At 36.4% G+C, this 19,702-nt stretch overlaps 2 protein-coding genes across 6 annotated transcripts in view; one reads left to right on the top strand and one right to left on the bottom strand.

Moving 5' to 3' along the window:
- The window catches only part of zranb3 (zinc finger, RAN-binding domain containing 3), a 142,165-nt gene extending 124,336 nt beyond the window's left edge, over positions 1–17,829 (bottom strand). Inside the window, exons 1-2 of the mRNA XM_079807572.1 lie at positions 17,452–17,829; positions 17,189–17,328 (exon numbers count right to left, since the gene is read on the bottom strand). Of these exons, the coding sequence (XP_079663698.1) occupies positions 17,189–17,328; positions 17,452–17,484 (173 nt within the window). The 5' untranslated portion in view covers positions 17,485–17,829. The remainder of the gene's footprint in view (positions 1–17,188; positions 17,329–17,451) is intronic.
- Positions 17,830–19,401: 1,572 nt separating this feature from the next.
- r3hdm1 (R3H domain containing 1) overlaps positions 19,402–19,702 on the top strand; it is an 82,326-nt gene continuing 82,025 nt past the window's right edge. For all 5 annotated transcript variants that reach the window (XM_079808600.1, XM_079808597.1, XM_079808596.1 and 2 more), the window contains exon 1: positions 19,402–19,519. The gene's annotated coding sequence lies outside the window, so the exon portion shown is untranslated. The remainder of the gene's footprint in view (positions 19,520–19,702) is intronic.

Raw genomic sequence — 19,702 nt, 5'->3', positions numbered from 1 at the left:
AGATTATTTTTCTTACCCCATTGGCAGATTATTTTGCTTATTTTAAGCAAAAACTCCCTTAATTTTGAGTTATTTTCCCCCAAAACAAGACAAAAACTTTTGCTTGTCTAGTAAATGCTTCTTAATGTAAGATTTTTTAGATATTTGGACTGAAAACAAGACAAAAATACTAAGTAAGAAAAGCATTTTTTTAGTGTAGCATGCATATTACAAGAATATTGGCTGTTTATTAGTATACTTATAGCACATATTAATGCCTTATTCTGCATGGTCATATTCTACATCCCTTAAAGGGATAGTTCACCCAAAAATGAAAATTAGCCCATGATTTACTCACCCTCAAGTCATCCGAGGTGTGTATGACATTCTTCTTTCAGACCAATAAAATCTGAGTTATATTAAAAAATGTTCTGGCTAATCCAAGCTTTATAATGGCAGTAATAGTTGCTCTGTTTTTGAAGCCCATAAAAAAATGGAAGCATTGAGAACTTTGTAAGTGTACAAACAGTTTAATAAGAAGATACTTTATAAAGACAGTGCATTACGCGTCAGGAGCCATCTTGGAAAACAGTCTGGGCAAGTCGAGCCACAGTTGAATAATCCGCCATCTCTTTAGTGTGTGTCCTTTGGAAGCACTAGTGTCTGTTGCATTCAGTTTTTTTATTTATTTTTTATTTATATATTTTCTCTGTTGCATTCAGTGCTTTCTTCCGGAAAAGAAAAACAACAGTTTATCTCTTAGCACAGCGTTCGTGGCTCGACTCGTCCAGACTGTTTTCCAAGATGGCTCCTGTCTGTATACACGTAATGTTCTGTCTTTATAAAGTATCTTCTTATTAAACTGTTTGTACACTTACAAGGTTCTCAATGCTTCGGTTTGCATGTAGGGACTAGGGATGCACGATATCCGATATGCCGATATTTTTCAACTCATTCTGGCCGATGCCGATTTCGATACCGATATATGTTTGTTTTTTCCATTTGTTTGGAAACCACCATTTTGAGCAAAAAAAAAGTTTTTTTTTCATTCTGGTTTCAGATTTCTGAGGTCTTCTTACTAAAAGGATACTTGTTAAAAATAAATTAAAGTTAATAAAGTTCTTTTTTTAAATAACAGTATATTAAAAGCGCTGAAAATAACAATAATAAAGTCAGTAATTTTTCACCCCAGACAGATGCAGTTGTAACCTAAATATTTTATTTTTGGGTTTAATGTTTGTTCACATGAAGTGGGGGTGGCATGGCATCAGCTGATGCTGTATTTAGCTTCAGATAAAAACATTCACAGTTATTTTAGAGCTCCTTGGATTATTTTTCATCATCCATTTCATAAAATGTTATTACAGATTAATAAACTGTATGTAAAAGTATTTAATTTACAAGTGTCATGCTTGTGCTTTGACATCATTACTGCTTTATTTATTCATAAAAAGAAGTAACTTCTATTTATTTGTGTATTCTACTTTTCATTTTATTACTGTAACAACAGCGCCTCCACTATATATAACATTCTCCCGGTCAGGCACTAGGACCTGGAGGAGCTTCAGCTGCTGTGGAGGCTGCTGCGCGCGCTAGAGAGTGTGGAGACGCGATTGTGCTTGTTTTGGGCTAGTTTTGTTGTGAAAACCTGGCAATCCTGCGTTGATTCACAAATTCAAGGCAGCATTTAAAAACTGACAATATAAATCACCATACATGCCATGCATTTGCTTGTTTTCACTTGAAGAATGAGCACACGGCTGACGTGATCTTATCGCTATAGAAGTCCTTGCACACGTTAGTTATTGCAGGCGCATATCAACACGTTATCATATCGGCATGGCATATCGGCATAATTTTTTCATATCGGCCAATACCGATTTTTATATTTTAAGCGTTTATCGGCCGATTCCGATGTCGTGCCAATAATATTGTGCATCCCTAGTAGGGACCCTCATTATGCTACCATGTTAGTGTGAGGCTATTTTGAGCCTTGTTTGTGGTATTAACTAGCGGTTTAATTTGACTTATTCTCTGCCCCATATACTAGCGTTATAAGCTAATCTGTTTTTAGAGATAAAACTCTTTACATTCGATTTTCATGAAAACGCATCCCAGAGAACGATCTACTCGCTAACCATGTGTTAATTACCCCTAGGTACATTTTTCACCGGAGTTGTCCTTTAAAGGCGATATATAAAATAACGTTTATTATTATTATTAACTAGGGCTTTCAAAAGATTAATCGCGATTAATCGCATCCAAAATAAAAGTTTGTGTTTACATAATATATGTGTGTGTACTCTGTTAATTATTATTTATATATAAATACACACACAAGCATGTATATATTTAAGAAAAAAATATTTTTATATATAAAACATTTATATTTGTATATATTATATATTATATAAATGTATATACATGCAAATATTTCTTAAATATATACATGCTTGTATGTGTATTTATATATAAATAATAATTAACAGAGTACACACACATATATTATGTAAACACAAACTTTTATTTTGGATGCGATTAATCGCGATTAATCTTTTGACAGTCCTATTATTAACTACTTAATAACAGGGGCGCAACTACCCAGTGCCAGAGCAGCAACAATTTTTCAGCAACAACCCCCCCCCCATAAAAATTATAAAACATGAAAATAAACATTCTTTTGATAGTAATTAAAGAGGAAATTATGAGTTAAGCAATATCATACGAGCAAGAGTGCTATTTTCCAGAGTAGCCTATATCAGCACAATTGCAAAATGCGACATTAATTTTATACAACAGTTCAATAAACAACAAGTTGTCATTTTTTACAGTTTTGCTCCATTCCCCCCCCCCAAAAAATAGATTCAAACAAAGTATAGGTTTCGTTCTCGAATAATACACAGTTTTTGAACAGTCGGTTAGAACGAATTAGTTGAATGATTCTAGAATCCACTCACGCCGCCAAATATACTGGCAGTTTATAGTTTCATAGGCCTGGAATAATTTCACATTCCTATAATTAAAATATTATATTTAGAACATAAATCTAAAAATCTCATGACATTATTTAGGCAATTGTAATTACAGTGTAAGTGGATTTTGATAAATGGTAAGATGGATTTTGTTGATACTGATTTCATTTGATTCTATAACAGCCATAGTGTATCGTGGTAAATAGTGTAATGACTTAAAAAGATGGTCAACAATAAATATGTAACTTTACTTTATAAGAGATGTGCCCTAAAAAGTAAGTATGCAATTTTGAGAACACCAAGGAAAGAGCGCGTTCTTTCGTCTATTTGGATCCTTCAAACACAAGTTTGCACTGCCTGTTTGGTTTACCTGTTTAGCCTACACGTTAATAACGTGCGTTTTGTCCGACTCATAGCACGCGTCCTTGACGCATGATTTACCATATAAGCACGTGTTCTTAACATGCGCTCTGGGTAGTGTTGTAGTACTCGAGACCGGTCTTGGTCTCGAGACCGGTCTTAAGACCATTTTTTGAAGGTCTTGGTCTTGTCTCGGTCTCGACTGCATTTCTCCTCGGTCTTGTCTTGGTCTCGGACTTAGAGGACTCGGGATTTTATCTCAAGACCAGTCAAGACCACAACTGCAAGGATATCACTAAATTGCCGGTGCATTGTCTGATTTAACATCATTAATGTGATTTGATGTAAAATGTACAGCTTAAAATGCAATAAATAACTTTGAAATATGATTTCTTTTGTTACTGTGCTGCCGGGTTCAAAATCAATGCAGCATTGTCTCAAAAATGCCCAAAATTAGATTGAGATTTAGTTTTTTTATATAACATAGAATATAATTAAGCAATATCGCAAGAGCAAGAGAGCTATTTTCGTGAATATAAGCGTGATTGCAAATTATATTGATTTATAACAACTGCTTTGAACAAATCGGTTGAATAAAGGATTCTGTGACTGTTAAATACTGTTAATGTTTTAATGTTAAATTAATCAACATTATTTATGCAGGTGTAATTGTACCAATTCAGATGCAGCTTCTGTGCCATGATTTTTATTGTTAGTGATTTGATTGGTAACAGCGCTATAGTGTCTTACTATTGTAATTGTATTTATTCATTAAATATAAGTCATTTCTCAGACAGTAGATGTGGATCTTTTAGATTAATTTAAGGAGTGCTGGTCTGGTCTTGACTCGGTCTCGCCCTGTCTTGGTCTTGGTCTTGTCTTGGTCTCAACCCCACAAAGTCTTGGTCTTGTCTTGGTCTCGGCACACGCTGGTCTTGGTCTCGACTTGGTCTCGGTTTAGTTGGTCTTGACTACAACACTAGCTCTGGGGTCACGGAAAACGCGCGTCGGTTTTTTAAATAGCAAATCACGCGTCGAGGACGCGCGCTTTGATATAAAAACCCGCAACGGAAACGCGCGTTTTTCTTGACCCCAAAGCGCACCTTATAAGAACGCACGGTTTTGTGGTAAATCACGCGTCAAGGACATGCGTTTTGCTGTCAAATCGCACGCTTTTGACGTGTCAATTTGATGTGTCAATATGAACACTTTGGCTTGCCACCAGCACCAGGCGCGCCCACTCGCGATATTCCATTATTATCCAAAATTATATTATGGAATCTTATGAGGGCGCCTACTCTAGCCTATTAGTCCTCCAAAATGTTATATAATATAGAGGCAATACAGAAATGACTTAGAAACGCACAACAGCAGCTATATATAGAAAATACCACAAAAAAATTTTCATACCATCGCTTTGGCGCCATATTTTTGCGCCGCATATAGCGCATACCCACTTTTTGCGCCACTGCTTAATAACTAGTGGGAGTTTATTGAGGCAAAAGTCGTAGTTAATAGTGAGAATTGGACCTTAAACTAAAGTGTGACCAAAACCATGTAAACATAGGTTGCAAAGATATTTTTGAATGGTTGCTAGGGTGTATTAGGTGGTTGCTAGGATCAAAAGAGCTCACTCCTTTATAATATTCTGATCTTTTGTGTCTATTTTCCCGAACGAAAATCGGTTAGAAAAGCAATGAGAAATGAGCCAAAAAGCTCAAAATTAATCTACTATGATTTTACAGTAGTAACAATAACCGACTACAGTATTTTAGAGACAACTGTGGTAATTTTTCGCAATCTCTAGCCTTAGATCTAATACTTCAAGACGCAAGTAAGGTTATATCAAGTAATGGGTGCCGTTCACCTTTTGTGCTTCCAAGATATGAAAGCAACCACGGATATCTATCTTCTCGACTGGTAACAAGCCGCTGATGAAATCTTGCTATAAGCAGCACGGAGCGGCTTAAAACACTGCATCATCTGAGCAAGTATCGGGTCTCAGTGTGTGGTTTGGCTGTGCTGTAACACAAAAAAAGCAATTCTGCTTCAGGGGGATTATTGAATTGCAGAGAGAGAGGTGGGAGATAAAGAGAGCGAAAAAACGGAAATCGATGGTTTAGAAAACACAGAGTGGTTGTATTCTATTACATGAGAGGCACATCTACTCCAACCGCAAGGTAAAGATTCACACGATTAAACGAAACAGACTCTCCAAACACGTAAACAAACGCAAACACCACTAAATACTTCCTGCCTCAGTTCTCAGTGGCCACAACTGTACCACCAAGTACGACAAATCTTTAGTTTTAATGTCTCATGTCTGCATTAACAACCGGACACTGAAAACAACCCATTTTACTGCAGAATTTCTGAATGAAATAAGGATAATCCAATAATCGGTGTGGTATGATCACCCAAAAATGAAAATTAGCCCATGATTTACTCGCCTAGGTGTGTATGATATTCTTCTTTCAGACGAATACAATCAGTTATAATAAAAATGTACTGTCTAATCCAAGCTTTATAATGGCAGTGACTGTTGAGTCCTTTTTGAAGTCCATAAAAGCGCATCTATCCATCATAAAAGTGCATCAATACATTATAAAAGCGCATCTGTCCATCATAAAAGTGCATCTATCCATCATAAAAGTGCATCTGACCATCATAAAAGTGCATCTATCCATCATAAAAGTGCATCTATCCATCATAAAAGTGCATTTGTCCATCATAAAAGTGCATCTATCCATCCATCATAAAAGTGCATCTATCCATCCATCATAAAAGTGCATCTATCCATCATAAAAGTGCATTTGTCCATCATAAAAGTGCATCTATCCATCCATCATAAAAGTGCATCTATCCATCCATCATAAAAGTGCATCTGACCATCATAAAAGTGCATTTATCCATCATAAAAGTGCATCTATACATTATAAAAGCGCATCTATCCATCATAAAAGTGCATCTGACCATCATAAAAGTGCATCTATCCATCATAAAAGTGCATCTGTCCATCATAAAAGTGCATCTGTCCATCATAAAAGTGCATCTGACCATCATAAAAGTGCATCTATCCATCATAAAAGTGCATCTGACCATCATAAAAGTGCATCTATCCATCATAAAAGTGCATCTATCCGTCATAAAAGTGCATTTGTCCATCATAAAAGTGCATCTATCCATCATAAAAGTGCATTTGTCCATCATAAAAGTGCATCTATCCATCATAAAAGTGCATCTATCCATCATAAAAGTGCATCTATCCATCATAAAAGTGCATTTGTCCATCATAAAAGTGCATCTATCCATCCATCATAAAAGTGCATCTATCCATCCATCATAAAAGTGCATCTATCCATCATAAAAGTGCATTTGTCCATCATAAAAGTGCATCTATCCATCCATCATAAAAGTGCATCTATCCATCCATCATAAAAGTGCATCTGACCATCATAAAAGTGCATTTATCCATCATAAAAGTGCATCTATACATTATAAAAGCGCATCTATCCATCATAAAAGTGCATCTGACCATCATAAAAGTGCATCTATCCATCATAAAAGTGCATCTGTCCATCATAAAAGTGCATCTGTCCATCATAAAAGTGCATCTGACCATCATAAAAGTGCATCTATCCATCATAAAAGTGCATCTGACCATCATAAAAGTGCATCTATCCATCATAAAAGTGCATCTATCCGTCATAAAAGTGCATTTGTCCATCATAAAAGTGCATCTATCCATCATAAAAGTGCATTTGTCCATCATAAAAGTGCATCTGTCCATCATAAAAGTGCATCTGTCCATCATAAAAGTGCATCTGTCCATCATAAAAGTGCATCCATCCATCATAAGTGCATTTGTCCATCATAAAAGTGCATCAATCCATCATAAAAGTGCATCTGTCCATCATAAAAGTGCATCCATCCATCATAAAAGTGCATTTGTCCATCATAAAAGTGCATCAATCCATCATAAAAGTGCATCTGTCCATCATAAAAGTGCATCCATCCATCATAAAAGTGCATTTGTCCATCATAAAAGTGCATCAATCCATCATAAAAGTGCATCTATCCATCATAAAAGTGCATCTATCCATCATAAAAGTGCATCTGTCCATCATAAAAGTGCATCCATCCATCATAAAAGTGCATCCATCCATCATAAAAGTGCATCTGTCCATCATAAAAGTGCATCAATCCATCATAAAAGTGCATCTGTCCATCATAAAAGTGCATCTGTCCATCATAAAAGTGCATCAATCCATCATAAAAGTGCATCTATCCATCATAAAAGTGCATCTATCCATCATAAAAGTGCATCTGTCCATCATAAAAGTGCATCCATCCATCATAAAAGTGCATTTGTCCATCATAAAAGTGCATTTGTCCATCATAAAAGTGCATTTGTCCATCATAAAAGTGCATCAATCCATCATAAAAGTGCATCTGTCCATCATAAAAGTGCATTTGTCCATCATAAAAGTGCATCAATCCATCATAAAAGTGCATCAATCCATCATAAAAGTGCATCCATCCATCATAAATGTGCATCTGTCCATCATAAAAGTGCATTTGTCCATCATAAAAGTGCATCTGTCCATCATAAAAGTGCATCAATCCATCATAAAAGTGCATCAATCCATCATAAAAGTGCATCTGTCCATCATAAAAGTGCATCTGTCCATCATAAAAGTGCATCAATCCATCATAAAAGTGCATCCATCCATCATAAAAGTGCATCTGTCCATCATAAAAGTGCATCAATCCATCATAAAAGTGCATCTGTCCATCATAAAAGTGCATCTATCCATCATAAAAGTGCTCTATCCATCATAAAAGTGCATCTATCCATCATAAAAGTGCATTTGTCCATCATAAAAGTGCATCCATCCATCATAAAAGTGCATTCATCCATCATCGCTCTGTTATCATATCAGACACATCTGAGTGTGTTGAAAATGATGTTATGACGTTATGATGTCATCGACAGGCCACGCCCTCACACGTCCCGGTTCCTCGGTTAAAATAGCATTTTCTCACGACTTACAAATAGTCAGAAACATTTGGGATATTGCAAGTACTCAACTGAACAAAATATATAACACTGGCCTAGTGGTGTTTGGATATTTGACTGAAAAAATGTTACATAGTGCAGCTTTAAAGATTCAATGATTGAAAAGATTTCCCATTGATTGGATGCCGTGTCTCTGTTCAGTGTCCTGTGTTCTCTGCTGGATCTAGACATTATTGATAACAGAAGCCGCTTAGAAGTTACAACATCAGTCACCTCTATGAAGCTATCACTTTTTATCCGAACGGGTGTGTGTTTCGTCCTTTGTTTTTTGTTCTTGAATCTAATTTAGCGATTAATTTCCCCTTGTGTAGAGCTTTGATCCCGCTAATCAGTTAGTATGCGTATTACGGCCCAAGATAATTGCTCTCTAATTAAATATGTAATCTCCACTCCAGCCAATAACCCGAGCAATCCTCGACTGTAATTACTTTATCCGTACTGAGACTCTCCACCTACCGTCTAATGAACCGGGACAGGCGTCCGCACGGCTGTGTGTCATCTCCAATGACTAGCCACGTTTCGTTTCAGGTTTTTTTGCCGTGGGAAATGAAGGTGGTTAGTTACTGTTTACTTTTCATATTAGACTTGACAGACTTAAAAGAAAATCTCATTAACGCGGACGATTTTAGAGCTGCAGCGCTGACGCTAAAACGGTAAATTGGCAAAGTGAAATTTGCTTGGGTTTATTTAACGTTGGCACGCTCTTTTGAGCAGTTTATTTATTTGCTTTATCACTAACGTCCTAGTTTAATGCCAGATCATACTTTGTTATCTTCTTCCACGCAGTTATTCAGTATTTCGGAAGTAAAATTGGTTGGTTTGCGTACAAATTGAGTCTAAACAAATGTTGTTTTCAGTGCCAGGATGTTAATCCGAATGCAATGTGTCACTGTTATTAAGAAGGGATTGTATACGTGTCTTGAAGTATTAAATATATGGCTATAGATTCGATTACTGTACGAATTACTCACTCTAAAAATGATTACATTACATCCCATATCAACCTCGACCAGTCAATTTAATTCTTGATTCTTTCAAATAAACAATATCGAATTGCATAAAATATTCTTCAACTAACCAAAGTATTTAAAGGGAGATTGCATTTACATTTACATTTACATTTATGCATTTGGCAGACGCTTTTATCCAAAGCGACTTACATTGCATTCAAGGTACACATTTTACATTTTGTCAATTCTTGCTTTCCCTGGGAATCGAACCCATGACCTTGGCGTTGCTAGCGCGATGCTCTACTGTTTGAGCTATAGGAAAGATTGCATTAAAAACATACATTTTAACATTAGACGTTAAATAATATTTTAAGTCTATTGATTTATAAAGAGTTGATCTAGAGTTTATAAGGTATTTAAAGGGTTAGTACACCCAAAAATTAAAATTAGTCCATGATTTACTCACCCTCAAGTCATCCTAGGTGTGTATGACTTTCTTCTATTAAAATATGTCCTGGCTCTTCCAAGCTTTATAATGGCAGTGAATGGTTGTTTCTGTTTTGAAGTCCATAAAAGTGCCTCTGTCCATCATAAAAGTGCATCTATCCATCATAAAAGTGCATCTGTCCATCATAAAAGTGCATCTATCCATCATAAAAGTGCATCCATCCATCATAAAAGTGCATCCATCCATCATAAAAGTGCATCTATCCATCATAAAAGTGCATCCATCCATCATAAAAGTGCATCCGTCCATCATAAAAGTGCATCCATCCATCATAAAAGTGCATCTATCCATCATAAAAGTGCATCCATCCATCATAAAAGTGCATCCATCCATCATAAAAGTGCATCCATCCATCATAAAAGTGCATCCATCCATCATAAAAGTGCATCCATCCATCATAAAAGTGCATCTATCCATCATAAAAGTGCATCCATCCATCATAAAAGTGCATCCGTCCATCATAAAAGTGCATCTGTCCATCATAAAAGTGCATCTGTCCATCATAAAAGTGCATCCGTCCATCATAAAAGTGCATCCATCCATCATAAAACTGCATCCGTCCATCATAAAAGTGCATCTGTCCATCATAAAAGTGCATCTATCCATCATAAAAGTGCATCTGTCCATCATAAAAGTGCCTCTGAAAGTGCATCTGTCCATCATAAAAGTGCATCTGTCCATCATAAAAGTGCATCCATCCATCATAAAAGTGCATCCATCCATCATAAAAGTGCATCCGTCCATCATAAAAGTGCATCTGTCCATCATAAAAGTGCATCTATCCATCATAAAAGTGCATCTATCCATCATAAAAGTGCCTCTGTCCATCATAAAAGTGCCTCTGAAAGTGCATCTGTCCATCATAAAAGTGCATCTGTCCATCATAAAAGTGCATCTGTCCATCATAAAAGTGCATCCATCCATCATAAAAGTGCATCCATCCATCATAAAAGTGCATCTGTCCATCATAAAAGTGCATCTGTCCATCATAAAAGTGCATCTGTCCATCCTTTTATGGACTTCAAAAACTCATTCACTGTCATTATAAAGCTTAGAAGAGCCAGGACATTTTTAATATAACTCTGATTGTGTTCGTCTGAGAGAAGAATGTCATACACACCTAGGATGACTTGAGGGTGAGTAAATCATGGGCTAATTTTCATTTTTGGGTGAACTAACCCTGTAACACAATTTTTTTAGTACAATGTTGTCATTTTGAATTCATTTAATTTTTGTGTAAAAACGTCAAATGGAAGGTCAAGTTGAGCGCGTTGCATCATGGGATACAGTCCTCACACCGTTTTCAGATCATCAAAGCATCTAATATTAAGTGAAGAGAATCCAAGTGAAGAAAATGATGTTTATTTATTGAAGAGAGCTCTCTATCAGCAGCTGGCACTTGTGAAACCGTACCTGTCTCGTTAAAGAGGAAATCAGTGTCGGCTCACTGAATACAGTCAGTCTTGATTACAGTCAATAAAAGCTGGTTTATTCTGCAGCCAGATGCACCAGACCCCTTGGAGGAAGAAAACCCTTACAATTATTACTAAGGGCTTTCTTAACTTAAGGCTAAACAGCAAACACATTACGCCAAATCCGTCAGTGTGGAAAATGGAAAATTGTGTTTTCTAGAGCAGTTTGTTCAAGACATTCAATAAAAGATGCAATATTTATGGCCGCTTAAAGAAAACAAAACATCCGCCTGCTTGTGGATGCAAAAATACACAAAAACTAAAAAAGGAGTGCACACACAAAAAAATTGCACAATATCAGCTTTGCTCATAAATATAATAGTCATCAGTTAATAAATATTTAATTTTATAATCAAATTATGGCTGTCAAACGATTACATTTTTAATCGGACAAAAGCATACAGCATTTATCTCATTAAACACATTAATTTTGTCATCATTTGCTATATCCAGCAAAGTAAACTAGTATTTTCAGTTTCATTGGAGACTCTAAAAGGACACCAAATATTCATATATTAATAATAATAGTCCATATACTTATATTATATAATAAATGTATACACACCTAAGCACCCATGAAAAAAACATTACAAAATTCACAGTGTATAGTGTGTGTATAGAGCAACAACAACGATAGTAATATATATATATACACACTCACCTAAAGGATTATTAGGAACACCTGTTCAATTTCTCATTAATGCAATTATCTAATCAACCAATCACATGGCAGTTGCTTCAATGCATTTAGGGGTGTGGTCCTGGTCAAGACAATCTCCTGAACTCCACACTGAATGTCGGAATGGGAAAGAAAGGGGATTTAAGCAATTTTGAGCGTGGCATGGTTGTTGGTGCCAGACGGGCCGGTCTGAGTATTTCACAATCTGCTCAGTTACTGGGATTTTCACGCACAACCATTTCTAGGGTTTACAAAGAATGGTGTGAAAAGGGAAAAACATCCAGTATGCGGCAGTCCTGTGGGAGAAAATGCCTTGTTGATGCTCGAGGTCAGAGGAGAATGGGCGACTGATTCAAGCTGATAGAAGAGCAACTTTGACTGAAATAACCACTCGTTACAACCGAGGTCTGCAGCAAAGCATTTGTGAAGCCACAACACACACAACCTTGAGGCGGATGGGCTACAACAGCAGAAGACCCCACCGGGTACCACTCATCTCCACTACAAATAGGAAAAAGAGGCGACAATTTGCACAAGCTCACCAAAATTGGACAGTTGAAGACTGAAGGTCTGATGAGTCTGGATTTCTGTTGAGACATTCAGATGGTAGAGTCAGAATTTGGCGTAAACAGAATGAGAACATGGATCCATCATGCCTTGTTTCCACTGTGCAGGCTGGTGGTGGTGGTGTAATGGTGTGGGGGATGTTTTCTTGGCACACTTTAGGCCCCTTAGTGCCAATTGGGCATGGTTTAAATGCCACGGCCTACCTGAGCATTGTTTCTGACCATGTCCATCCCTTTATGAGCACCATGTCCCCATCCTCTGATGGCTACTTCCAGCAGGATAATGCAGCGTCACAAAGCTCCAATCATTTCAAATTGGTTTCTTGAACATGACAATGAGTTCACTGAACTAAAATGGCCGCCACAGTCACCAGATCTCAACCCAATAGAGCATCTTTGGGATGTGGTGGAACGGGAGCTTCGAGCCCTGGATGTGCATCCCACAAATCTCCATCAACTGCAAGATGCTCTCCTATCAATATGGGCCAACATTTCTAAAGAATGCTTTCAGCAGCTTGTTGAGTCAATGCCACGTAGAATTAAGGCAGTTCTGAAGGAGAAACGGTCAAACACAGTATTAGTGTGTGTTCCTAATAATCCTTTAGGTGAGTGTATATATATATTTTATGTATTTATTTTATCTTAAATAGCAAAAAAAAAAAACGATGGGTTTAGTTAATTACAATAACCCTGTCAGTAATTGTCTGTTTTGTTCTCTCCCTTAAATAAAGCCATCAGACATCTGTAACTGCATCCATCCCATCAGCCACTGTGACTCCTTTGGGATTCTGTAATATCCGCCCCGCTGAACGTCCGCCTAATTAAGTGACTGACCCTGTCTGCACCAAACAGAACTCGTGTGTCCTACCATCGATCTGGGAGCGTCGACTAACTGACCCGTCTGACCCAGAACATTGACTGACAGAACTGAAGTAAATTAGATTCTCACCTGCTTAAATCAGGCACAGGTTAAGAGATAGAACCGGACATATAGAGTGAATTATGACGAGGGAAAGGTGCTCCGTTTATGGATACCAGATGCAATAATAACAAGTTTGGGGTACAAAAAGTATACATACATTGATGAGCCAAAACATTATGACCTAATATGCTGTACGTGCTGCCAAAACAGAGGCATGGACTCCACTAGACCCCTGAAGGTGTGCTGTGGTATCTGGCACCAAGACGTTAGCAGCAGATCCTTTAATACCCCTTTTCCACCGAGGCAGTGCTGGTGCTGGTTCGGAGCCAGAGCCTAGTTTCAAATCGGTTCTGTCTTTCCACACCCAAAGCACCAGCTCTGAACCAGGAAAAGTGGTTCTTAAAGGGTTAGTTCACCCAAAATTTATTTTATCATTAATTACTTACCCTCATGTCGTTCGACACCTGTAAGACCTCCGTTCGTCTTCAGACACAAATGAAGATATTTTAGTGTAAATCTGATGGCTCTGAAAGGCCTCCATTGGCACAATGCACGGTTCACTCTCAAGACCCTTAAAAGACACTAAAGACGTCGTTACAAAGTCCATCTCACTACAGCGGCTCTACAATAACTTTATGAAGAGGCGAGAATAGTTTTTGTGCGCAAAAAAACCCTAAATAACGACTTATATAGTGATGACGATTCCAAAACACGGCCTCATGAAGCTTCGAAGCGTTAAGAATCAGTGAGTCGAATCAGCAGTTTGTCGGTTTGACACGCGATCCGAATCATGAATCGACTCAGTGATTCATAACGCTTCGAAGCTTCATGAGGCCGTGTTTTGAAATCGTCATCACTATATAAGTCGTTATTTAGGGTTTTTTTGCGCACAAAAACTATTCTCGCCGATTCATAAAGTTATTCAGGGTTTTTCCTGCATTGAAAATTTTTTGCCGGCCGCCAAGACAAATTTTTGGCCCGCCAAAGCCTTATTTGATGAGTTATTGTGATTTATAAGTGTAGAATAGATGACTGTTGCACTTGTGATATGGCCGTGTTAACTGAGTGACAGAGAGAACGAGCAGAGAGATCCACTCCCGCGCGCACGCGCTCTCTGTCTGTCGATGTCTTCTCATATTTCACATATTGGCTCATATTTCACATATTAATCAAAATCAAAAGGTCTGAAGACCGAATCCATGTTGCACGTGCCGCATTCGGATATTTTTTTCCTTGAATTCCCGCTGGGTGTGAACTGCGCTCAAAAAACATCGACTCTTCTCTGACCAGCTGACATAAACACAAGTTTCAATAAACGGGAAAACATTATATTCAGTTATGAAGTGTATTCTGTATTGACAAATCTTTCGCGATGTTCTAACAGACGGGATTCGCAGTTTCGCACACAACGCGTCTGCTAATGTCCGATTCGCGAACCAATGACTCCTTTGAATCGAATCATTTTAGCGACTGGTTAGAACAACTGATCCGTCCAACACTGAACGAACGAATCAGTTTATTAATTTACTCAGAACACATCTGAAACGAGAACACAAGTGTGCTTACCCAATTTAGCAAGAGTGGATAGTAAGAATTAGTTTAATCATCCACAGTCATTCAGCTTATTTATGTTGACAATGTGTAGTGAAATATAATTTAGTGTAGACTGGAGTTAGGTGAGACCAGAACAAAATTGTATATGGTAGAAAATGCTACTTTTATGTGCTACTTTTTAATATTGATATGATTATACCAAAACAATTATCAGTAAATATCGTAAAAAATGACGATGAAAAGAAACAAACATCAAGGTAGAGATCATACATAATAGCAGATGTCAAAATAAGATAAGCAAAAATTACAAACGGTTTCTTTGCATTTATTTTAAATGTATTGTCAGTATTGCGCTCACAGATCACGTACGTAGAGGACTTTTTTACTGTGTGTGTGGATGACCATGTCTGTCAGACAACACCAAAGACCATTTTTGACCCAGGAAAAACCCTGTTATTGTAGAGCCGCTGTAGTGAGATGGACTTTGTAACGACGTCTTTAGTGTCTTTTAAGGGTCTTGAGAGTGTAAAGTGCATTGAGCCAATGGAGGCCTTTCAGAGCATCAGATTTACACTAAAATATCTTCATTTGTGTCTGAAGATGAACGGAGGTCTGACGGGTGTCCAACGACATGAGGGGAAGTAATTTTAAATAGCAGCTAATGGAGATAGAAATACAAATCACGGCGAGCTGCACGAATGCGTTGGATTCGCTGTGTTTTGTTGTAGGATCGTAAAGTGCCTCGATAGTAACGCAACGTTTGCATTGTTGATGGAAGGTTTGTTCGAGATGCAGACCAATCGCCGAATGACAACGAGTACAGCGAGAGCACACGACTCCTAATGCTTCTGAATCGCTTTAAAGGGGTCTGAGATCGTTTGGAGTGTTCACATATGGGCCAAAATCACGCAAACCGCGCTCAGACCCCCTGAAAAGGACCAAGTGTGAAAACACACTAATTGTGTTATAGTAGTTCAAATGTGAGCATTTACTCATCTCACTTGCACAGTAAAGATTCTGTACTCCTCAAAATGAATAAAATCAGTCAAATGCAAAATCGGAGTACAATGCAAACCTCAAATATATAAATGTTAAATAAAACAAATATTTGTATGCATTTAATCTACTATTATTGACTAATGTCTTGCTGCTGACCTTCGATGATTCAGTTAAACCTTGAGCAAATATTACTAGATTTTTTGTTTTTATTGGTAAACTTTTTTCTCCTGCGTCCTATTCTTCCATTATCCAGAATGGCAGCACATTTTTACCTCAGCCTGAGGCTTATTATTTCAATTTTGGCATGAAGAGGTCTTTACATTTGCACAAAAAAACTGTTTTTTTTTTGCGATTAAAAAACAAAACAAAAAAACAAGCCCAGCCCAGGTGAGAAAAAAGTAACGCAAAAGTAATGTAACGCATTACTTTTCTTAAAAAGTAACTAAATTAGTTACTTTTTACTTTTCACAGTAATTTTCCCCAACACTGGTCGTGACGTATGTCATGTGTCGTTCGCCTCTGTTTCTCGCATGGAAAACCGTAACAATAACTGCAGATTGTGCAGCACCTCAGTGATAAAACCTAAACCTCGTGCATTCGGATTGTGGTTTATTTCACAGTGGAGGGGAGAGTTTTGTGATCGGGAACGGCTGCTCACATGTAGGCCTGTCGCGATAATCAATAAATCAATTAATCGCACGATTAAAAAAATTAGCTCGATAATTTTTCCGGCCGCGATAATTTCCACCGTCCGTTTTTATATCCATTTTTGCTGAGCGTTACATATGATCACGCTCTTATACATGTAAATGCTTCTAAGCGCGACAAGACACAAGAGTAATATTGTGAAATATTATTACAATTTATTAAATTACGTAATTATTCCAAACTTTTGACCGATCGTATACAGGTTACATATGCATGCATTTGAGATTTGTCTTAACATTTTATCGAAAGATGTACATTTATGTAAGTGCAACTCGTTTTGTTGCACCTCATTTGTTTGATATTGATACACTTTGGGATAAAGAAAAGAACAGAATTGGACATCATGATTATGAGCACAAAAAAAACCCAGACAATGTTTTGGGGGGGGAGAAAACATAGATTCACATTTAAAATAGAAAGTTTAAAGATGTAAACTGACCGTCCATCCCTCGATAGGGCAAAACAGACACCCTCTCTCTGGAAAGACATCAGCTTTTCCTGCAGTTTCTGTGGAAGGAGTTGAAGTGCATCCTTGCCTTGGGGCCCTGGAGCTGCTTTCACTTTACTTCTCATTGTTGTCTGTATATTACAAATACATACAGTAAGATTCATAAAATTAACTGAGATGCATTGTGGTTTACTAAATGATCCACATTAAGAACATAAAACAAATACATTATGATACTACTTGTTCATACTCACCATAAGACGATCATTTCTGCCATGATTTGACATTTCGCGGCAATACAGCGAGTAGCGTCACAAAACACGCTGTGCGTCATATCCCCGCGACGAGTGGCAATTTTGCTGGAGATGAAAGTATATATATATCTGTAGTCTCCATTTTTGTTTTGTTACTGATAATAAATTTGGCGTGTAATACATTTGACTGCCAACTAACGCTTGAGTGTGTCTGGCATCTTCAAATGTGTTTATTTAAAAAAAAAAGTTAAGGTGCCTCAACGTTCTCCTATTTTTTTTAAACAGGAAAAAGTGTATTTTTAATCAAATATAGTAAGTTGTAAGAGTAAATGCCACTCACTGGGTTTATTTCACCCTTCTGTGTATCTTAGAAATGTCAACAAAACCTAGAGCGGGGAAGAGTAGAAACAGAGCAGTACTTCCGGGACGTGAGTGCTGATCACTGATTGGTTCATCTCGTGTCACGTGACATAAAAACTTCTCTTTGTCGCAGATTCAAAAGGAAACATTTACACTTCCAAAACATTTAATAAATAAACAACATGTTTACTATTATTAATGTTTAGTTCATGAATTATGAGATATTTAAATCTTATTCGCCTTTAGATTAAAATTATCATGTTCATAATAAAGAGAATAGGAAATATATAAAGAAAGATTTAAAATTTTAAGTTTATTTGCCTGATTGTAATAATAAAGTGTTATAATACATTTTTAATAATAAATGATGTGCATGTTATTTTTTACTTTAATTAAATTTAAGCTCAGAAATTGCTTTAAAGCTTAGTATTTGTACTTATGAATGAAATAAATAAACTGTATGAGAATATTATGGCTTATATTGTTTTTCTATAATAATTAGACTAATTATTATTTTTTTGGGGGGGGGGGGGGGGTTAGCTCAATTTAAAGTGTCTATACACATATTATAATGTTTTTTTAATAATTTATAACCAAAAATATAGATTAATTTCGAATGTTTGAGGTAATTCTTTAAACTGTATGAGATTATAATAATTATAATAATTATTTTGAGGGTTTTGTTTACAATATTTTCAATCGATCTCACTTTAAAGTGGCTATAAACATATTATAATGTGTTTTTTTTATCATTTATGACCAAAAATATAGATTTATTTTGAATTCTTGAGGTAATTCTTTAAACTGAATGAGATTATAATAATTATTTTGGGGGTTTTGTTTACAATATTTTAAATCGATCTCACTTTAAAGTGGCTATAAACATATTATAATGTGTTTTTTATCATTTATGATCAAAAATATAGATTTATTTCGAATTCTTGAGGTAATTCTTTAATCTGTATGAGATTATAATAATTATAATAATTATTTTGGGGGTTTTGTGTACAATATTTTCAATCGATCTCACTTTAAAGTTGCTATAAACATATTATAATGTGTTTTTTATCATTTATGATCAAAAATATAGATTTATTTCGAATTCTTGAGGTAATTCTTTTCAAACTGTATGCGATTATTATATCTTATATTGTTTTTCTTTAATAATTAGACTAAAGTTAATTGTTTTGAAGGGGTTTGTTTACAATATTTTTTCTCGATCTCACTTTAAAGTGGCTATACGCATATTATAATGTGTTTTTTATCATTTATGACCAAAAATATAGATTTATTTCGAATTCTTGAGGTAATTCTTTTCAAACCGTATGTGATTATTATATCTTATATTGTTTTTCTATAATAATTAGACTAAAGTTAATTGTTTTGAAGGGGTTTGTTTACAATATTTTTTCTCGATCTCAACTTTACCGCCACCTCGATCTCAATTTAAAGTGGCTATACACATATTATAATGTTTTTTTAAATCATTTAAGACCAAAAATATAGATTTATTTCGACTTATTGAGCCACTCTGCGCCATCTTTCGGTACAAATCGCTACTTCCCCGTCTTGAAATGTATTTTCCCTTCCAGGTGTTCGAGTATTAGGTCTTCAATGCCGCTGACAGACCGACAGCTTTGACTTCAGCCTTTAGCAGCCATTAGACTCATTATTTCTCCAAATATTTATTCGTCTATCTCTCTTACAGGTAAGCCTCTTGTACATTACCGGCCTTAACCCTTTAATATCACGATTTTTGGTGTTATTCCCGTGAATTTGAGTGATCTGGAAAAGCTGTGTGTGTTTAAACTCATTTAGCTTTACCATGTGTGCTAACACACCACAGTGTTTTACTCTTATTGTAATGATTTCACAGCAAGTTTCATCCTCA

Source organism: Gobio gobio (genome assembly GCF_949357685.1).
Source record: "Gobio gobio genome assembly, chromosome: 24".
NCBI classification, from domain to species: Eukaryota; Metazoa; Chordata; class Actinopteri; order Cypriniformes; family Gobionidae; genus Gobio; species Gobio gobio.
The sequence above is the reverse complement of the archived record's forward strand: the minus strand, read 5'-3'. Positions and strand labels throughout refer to the sequence as shown.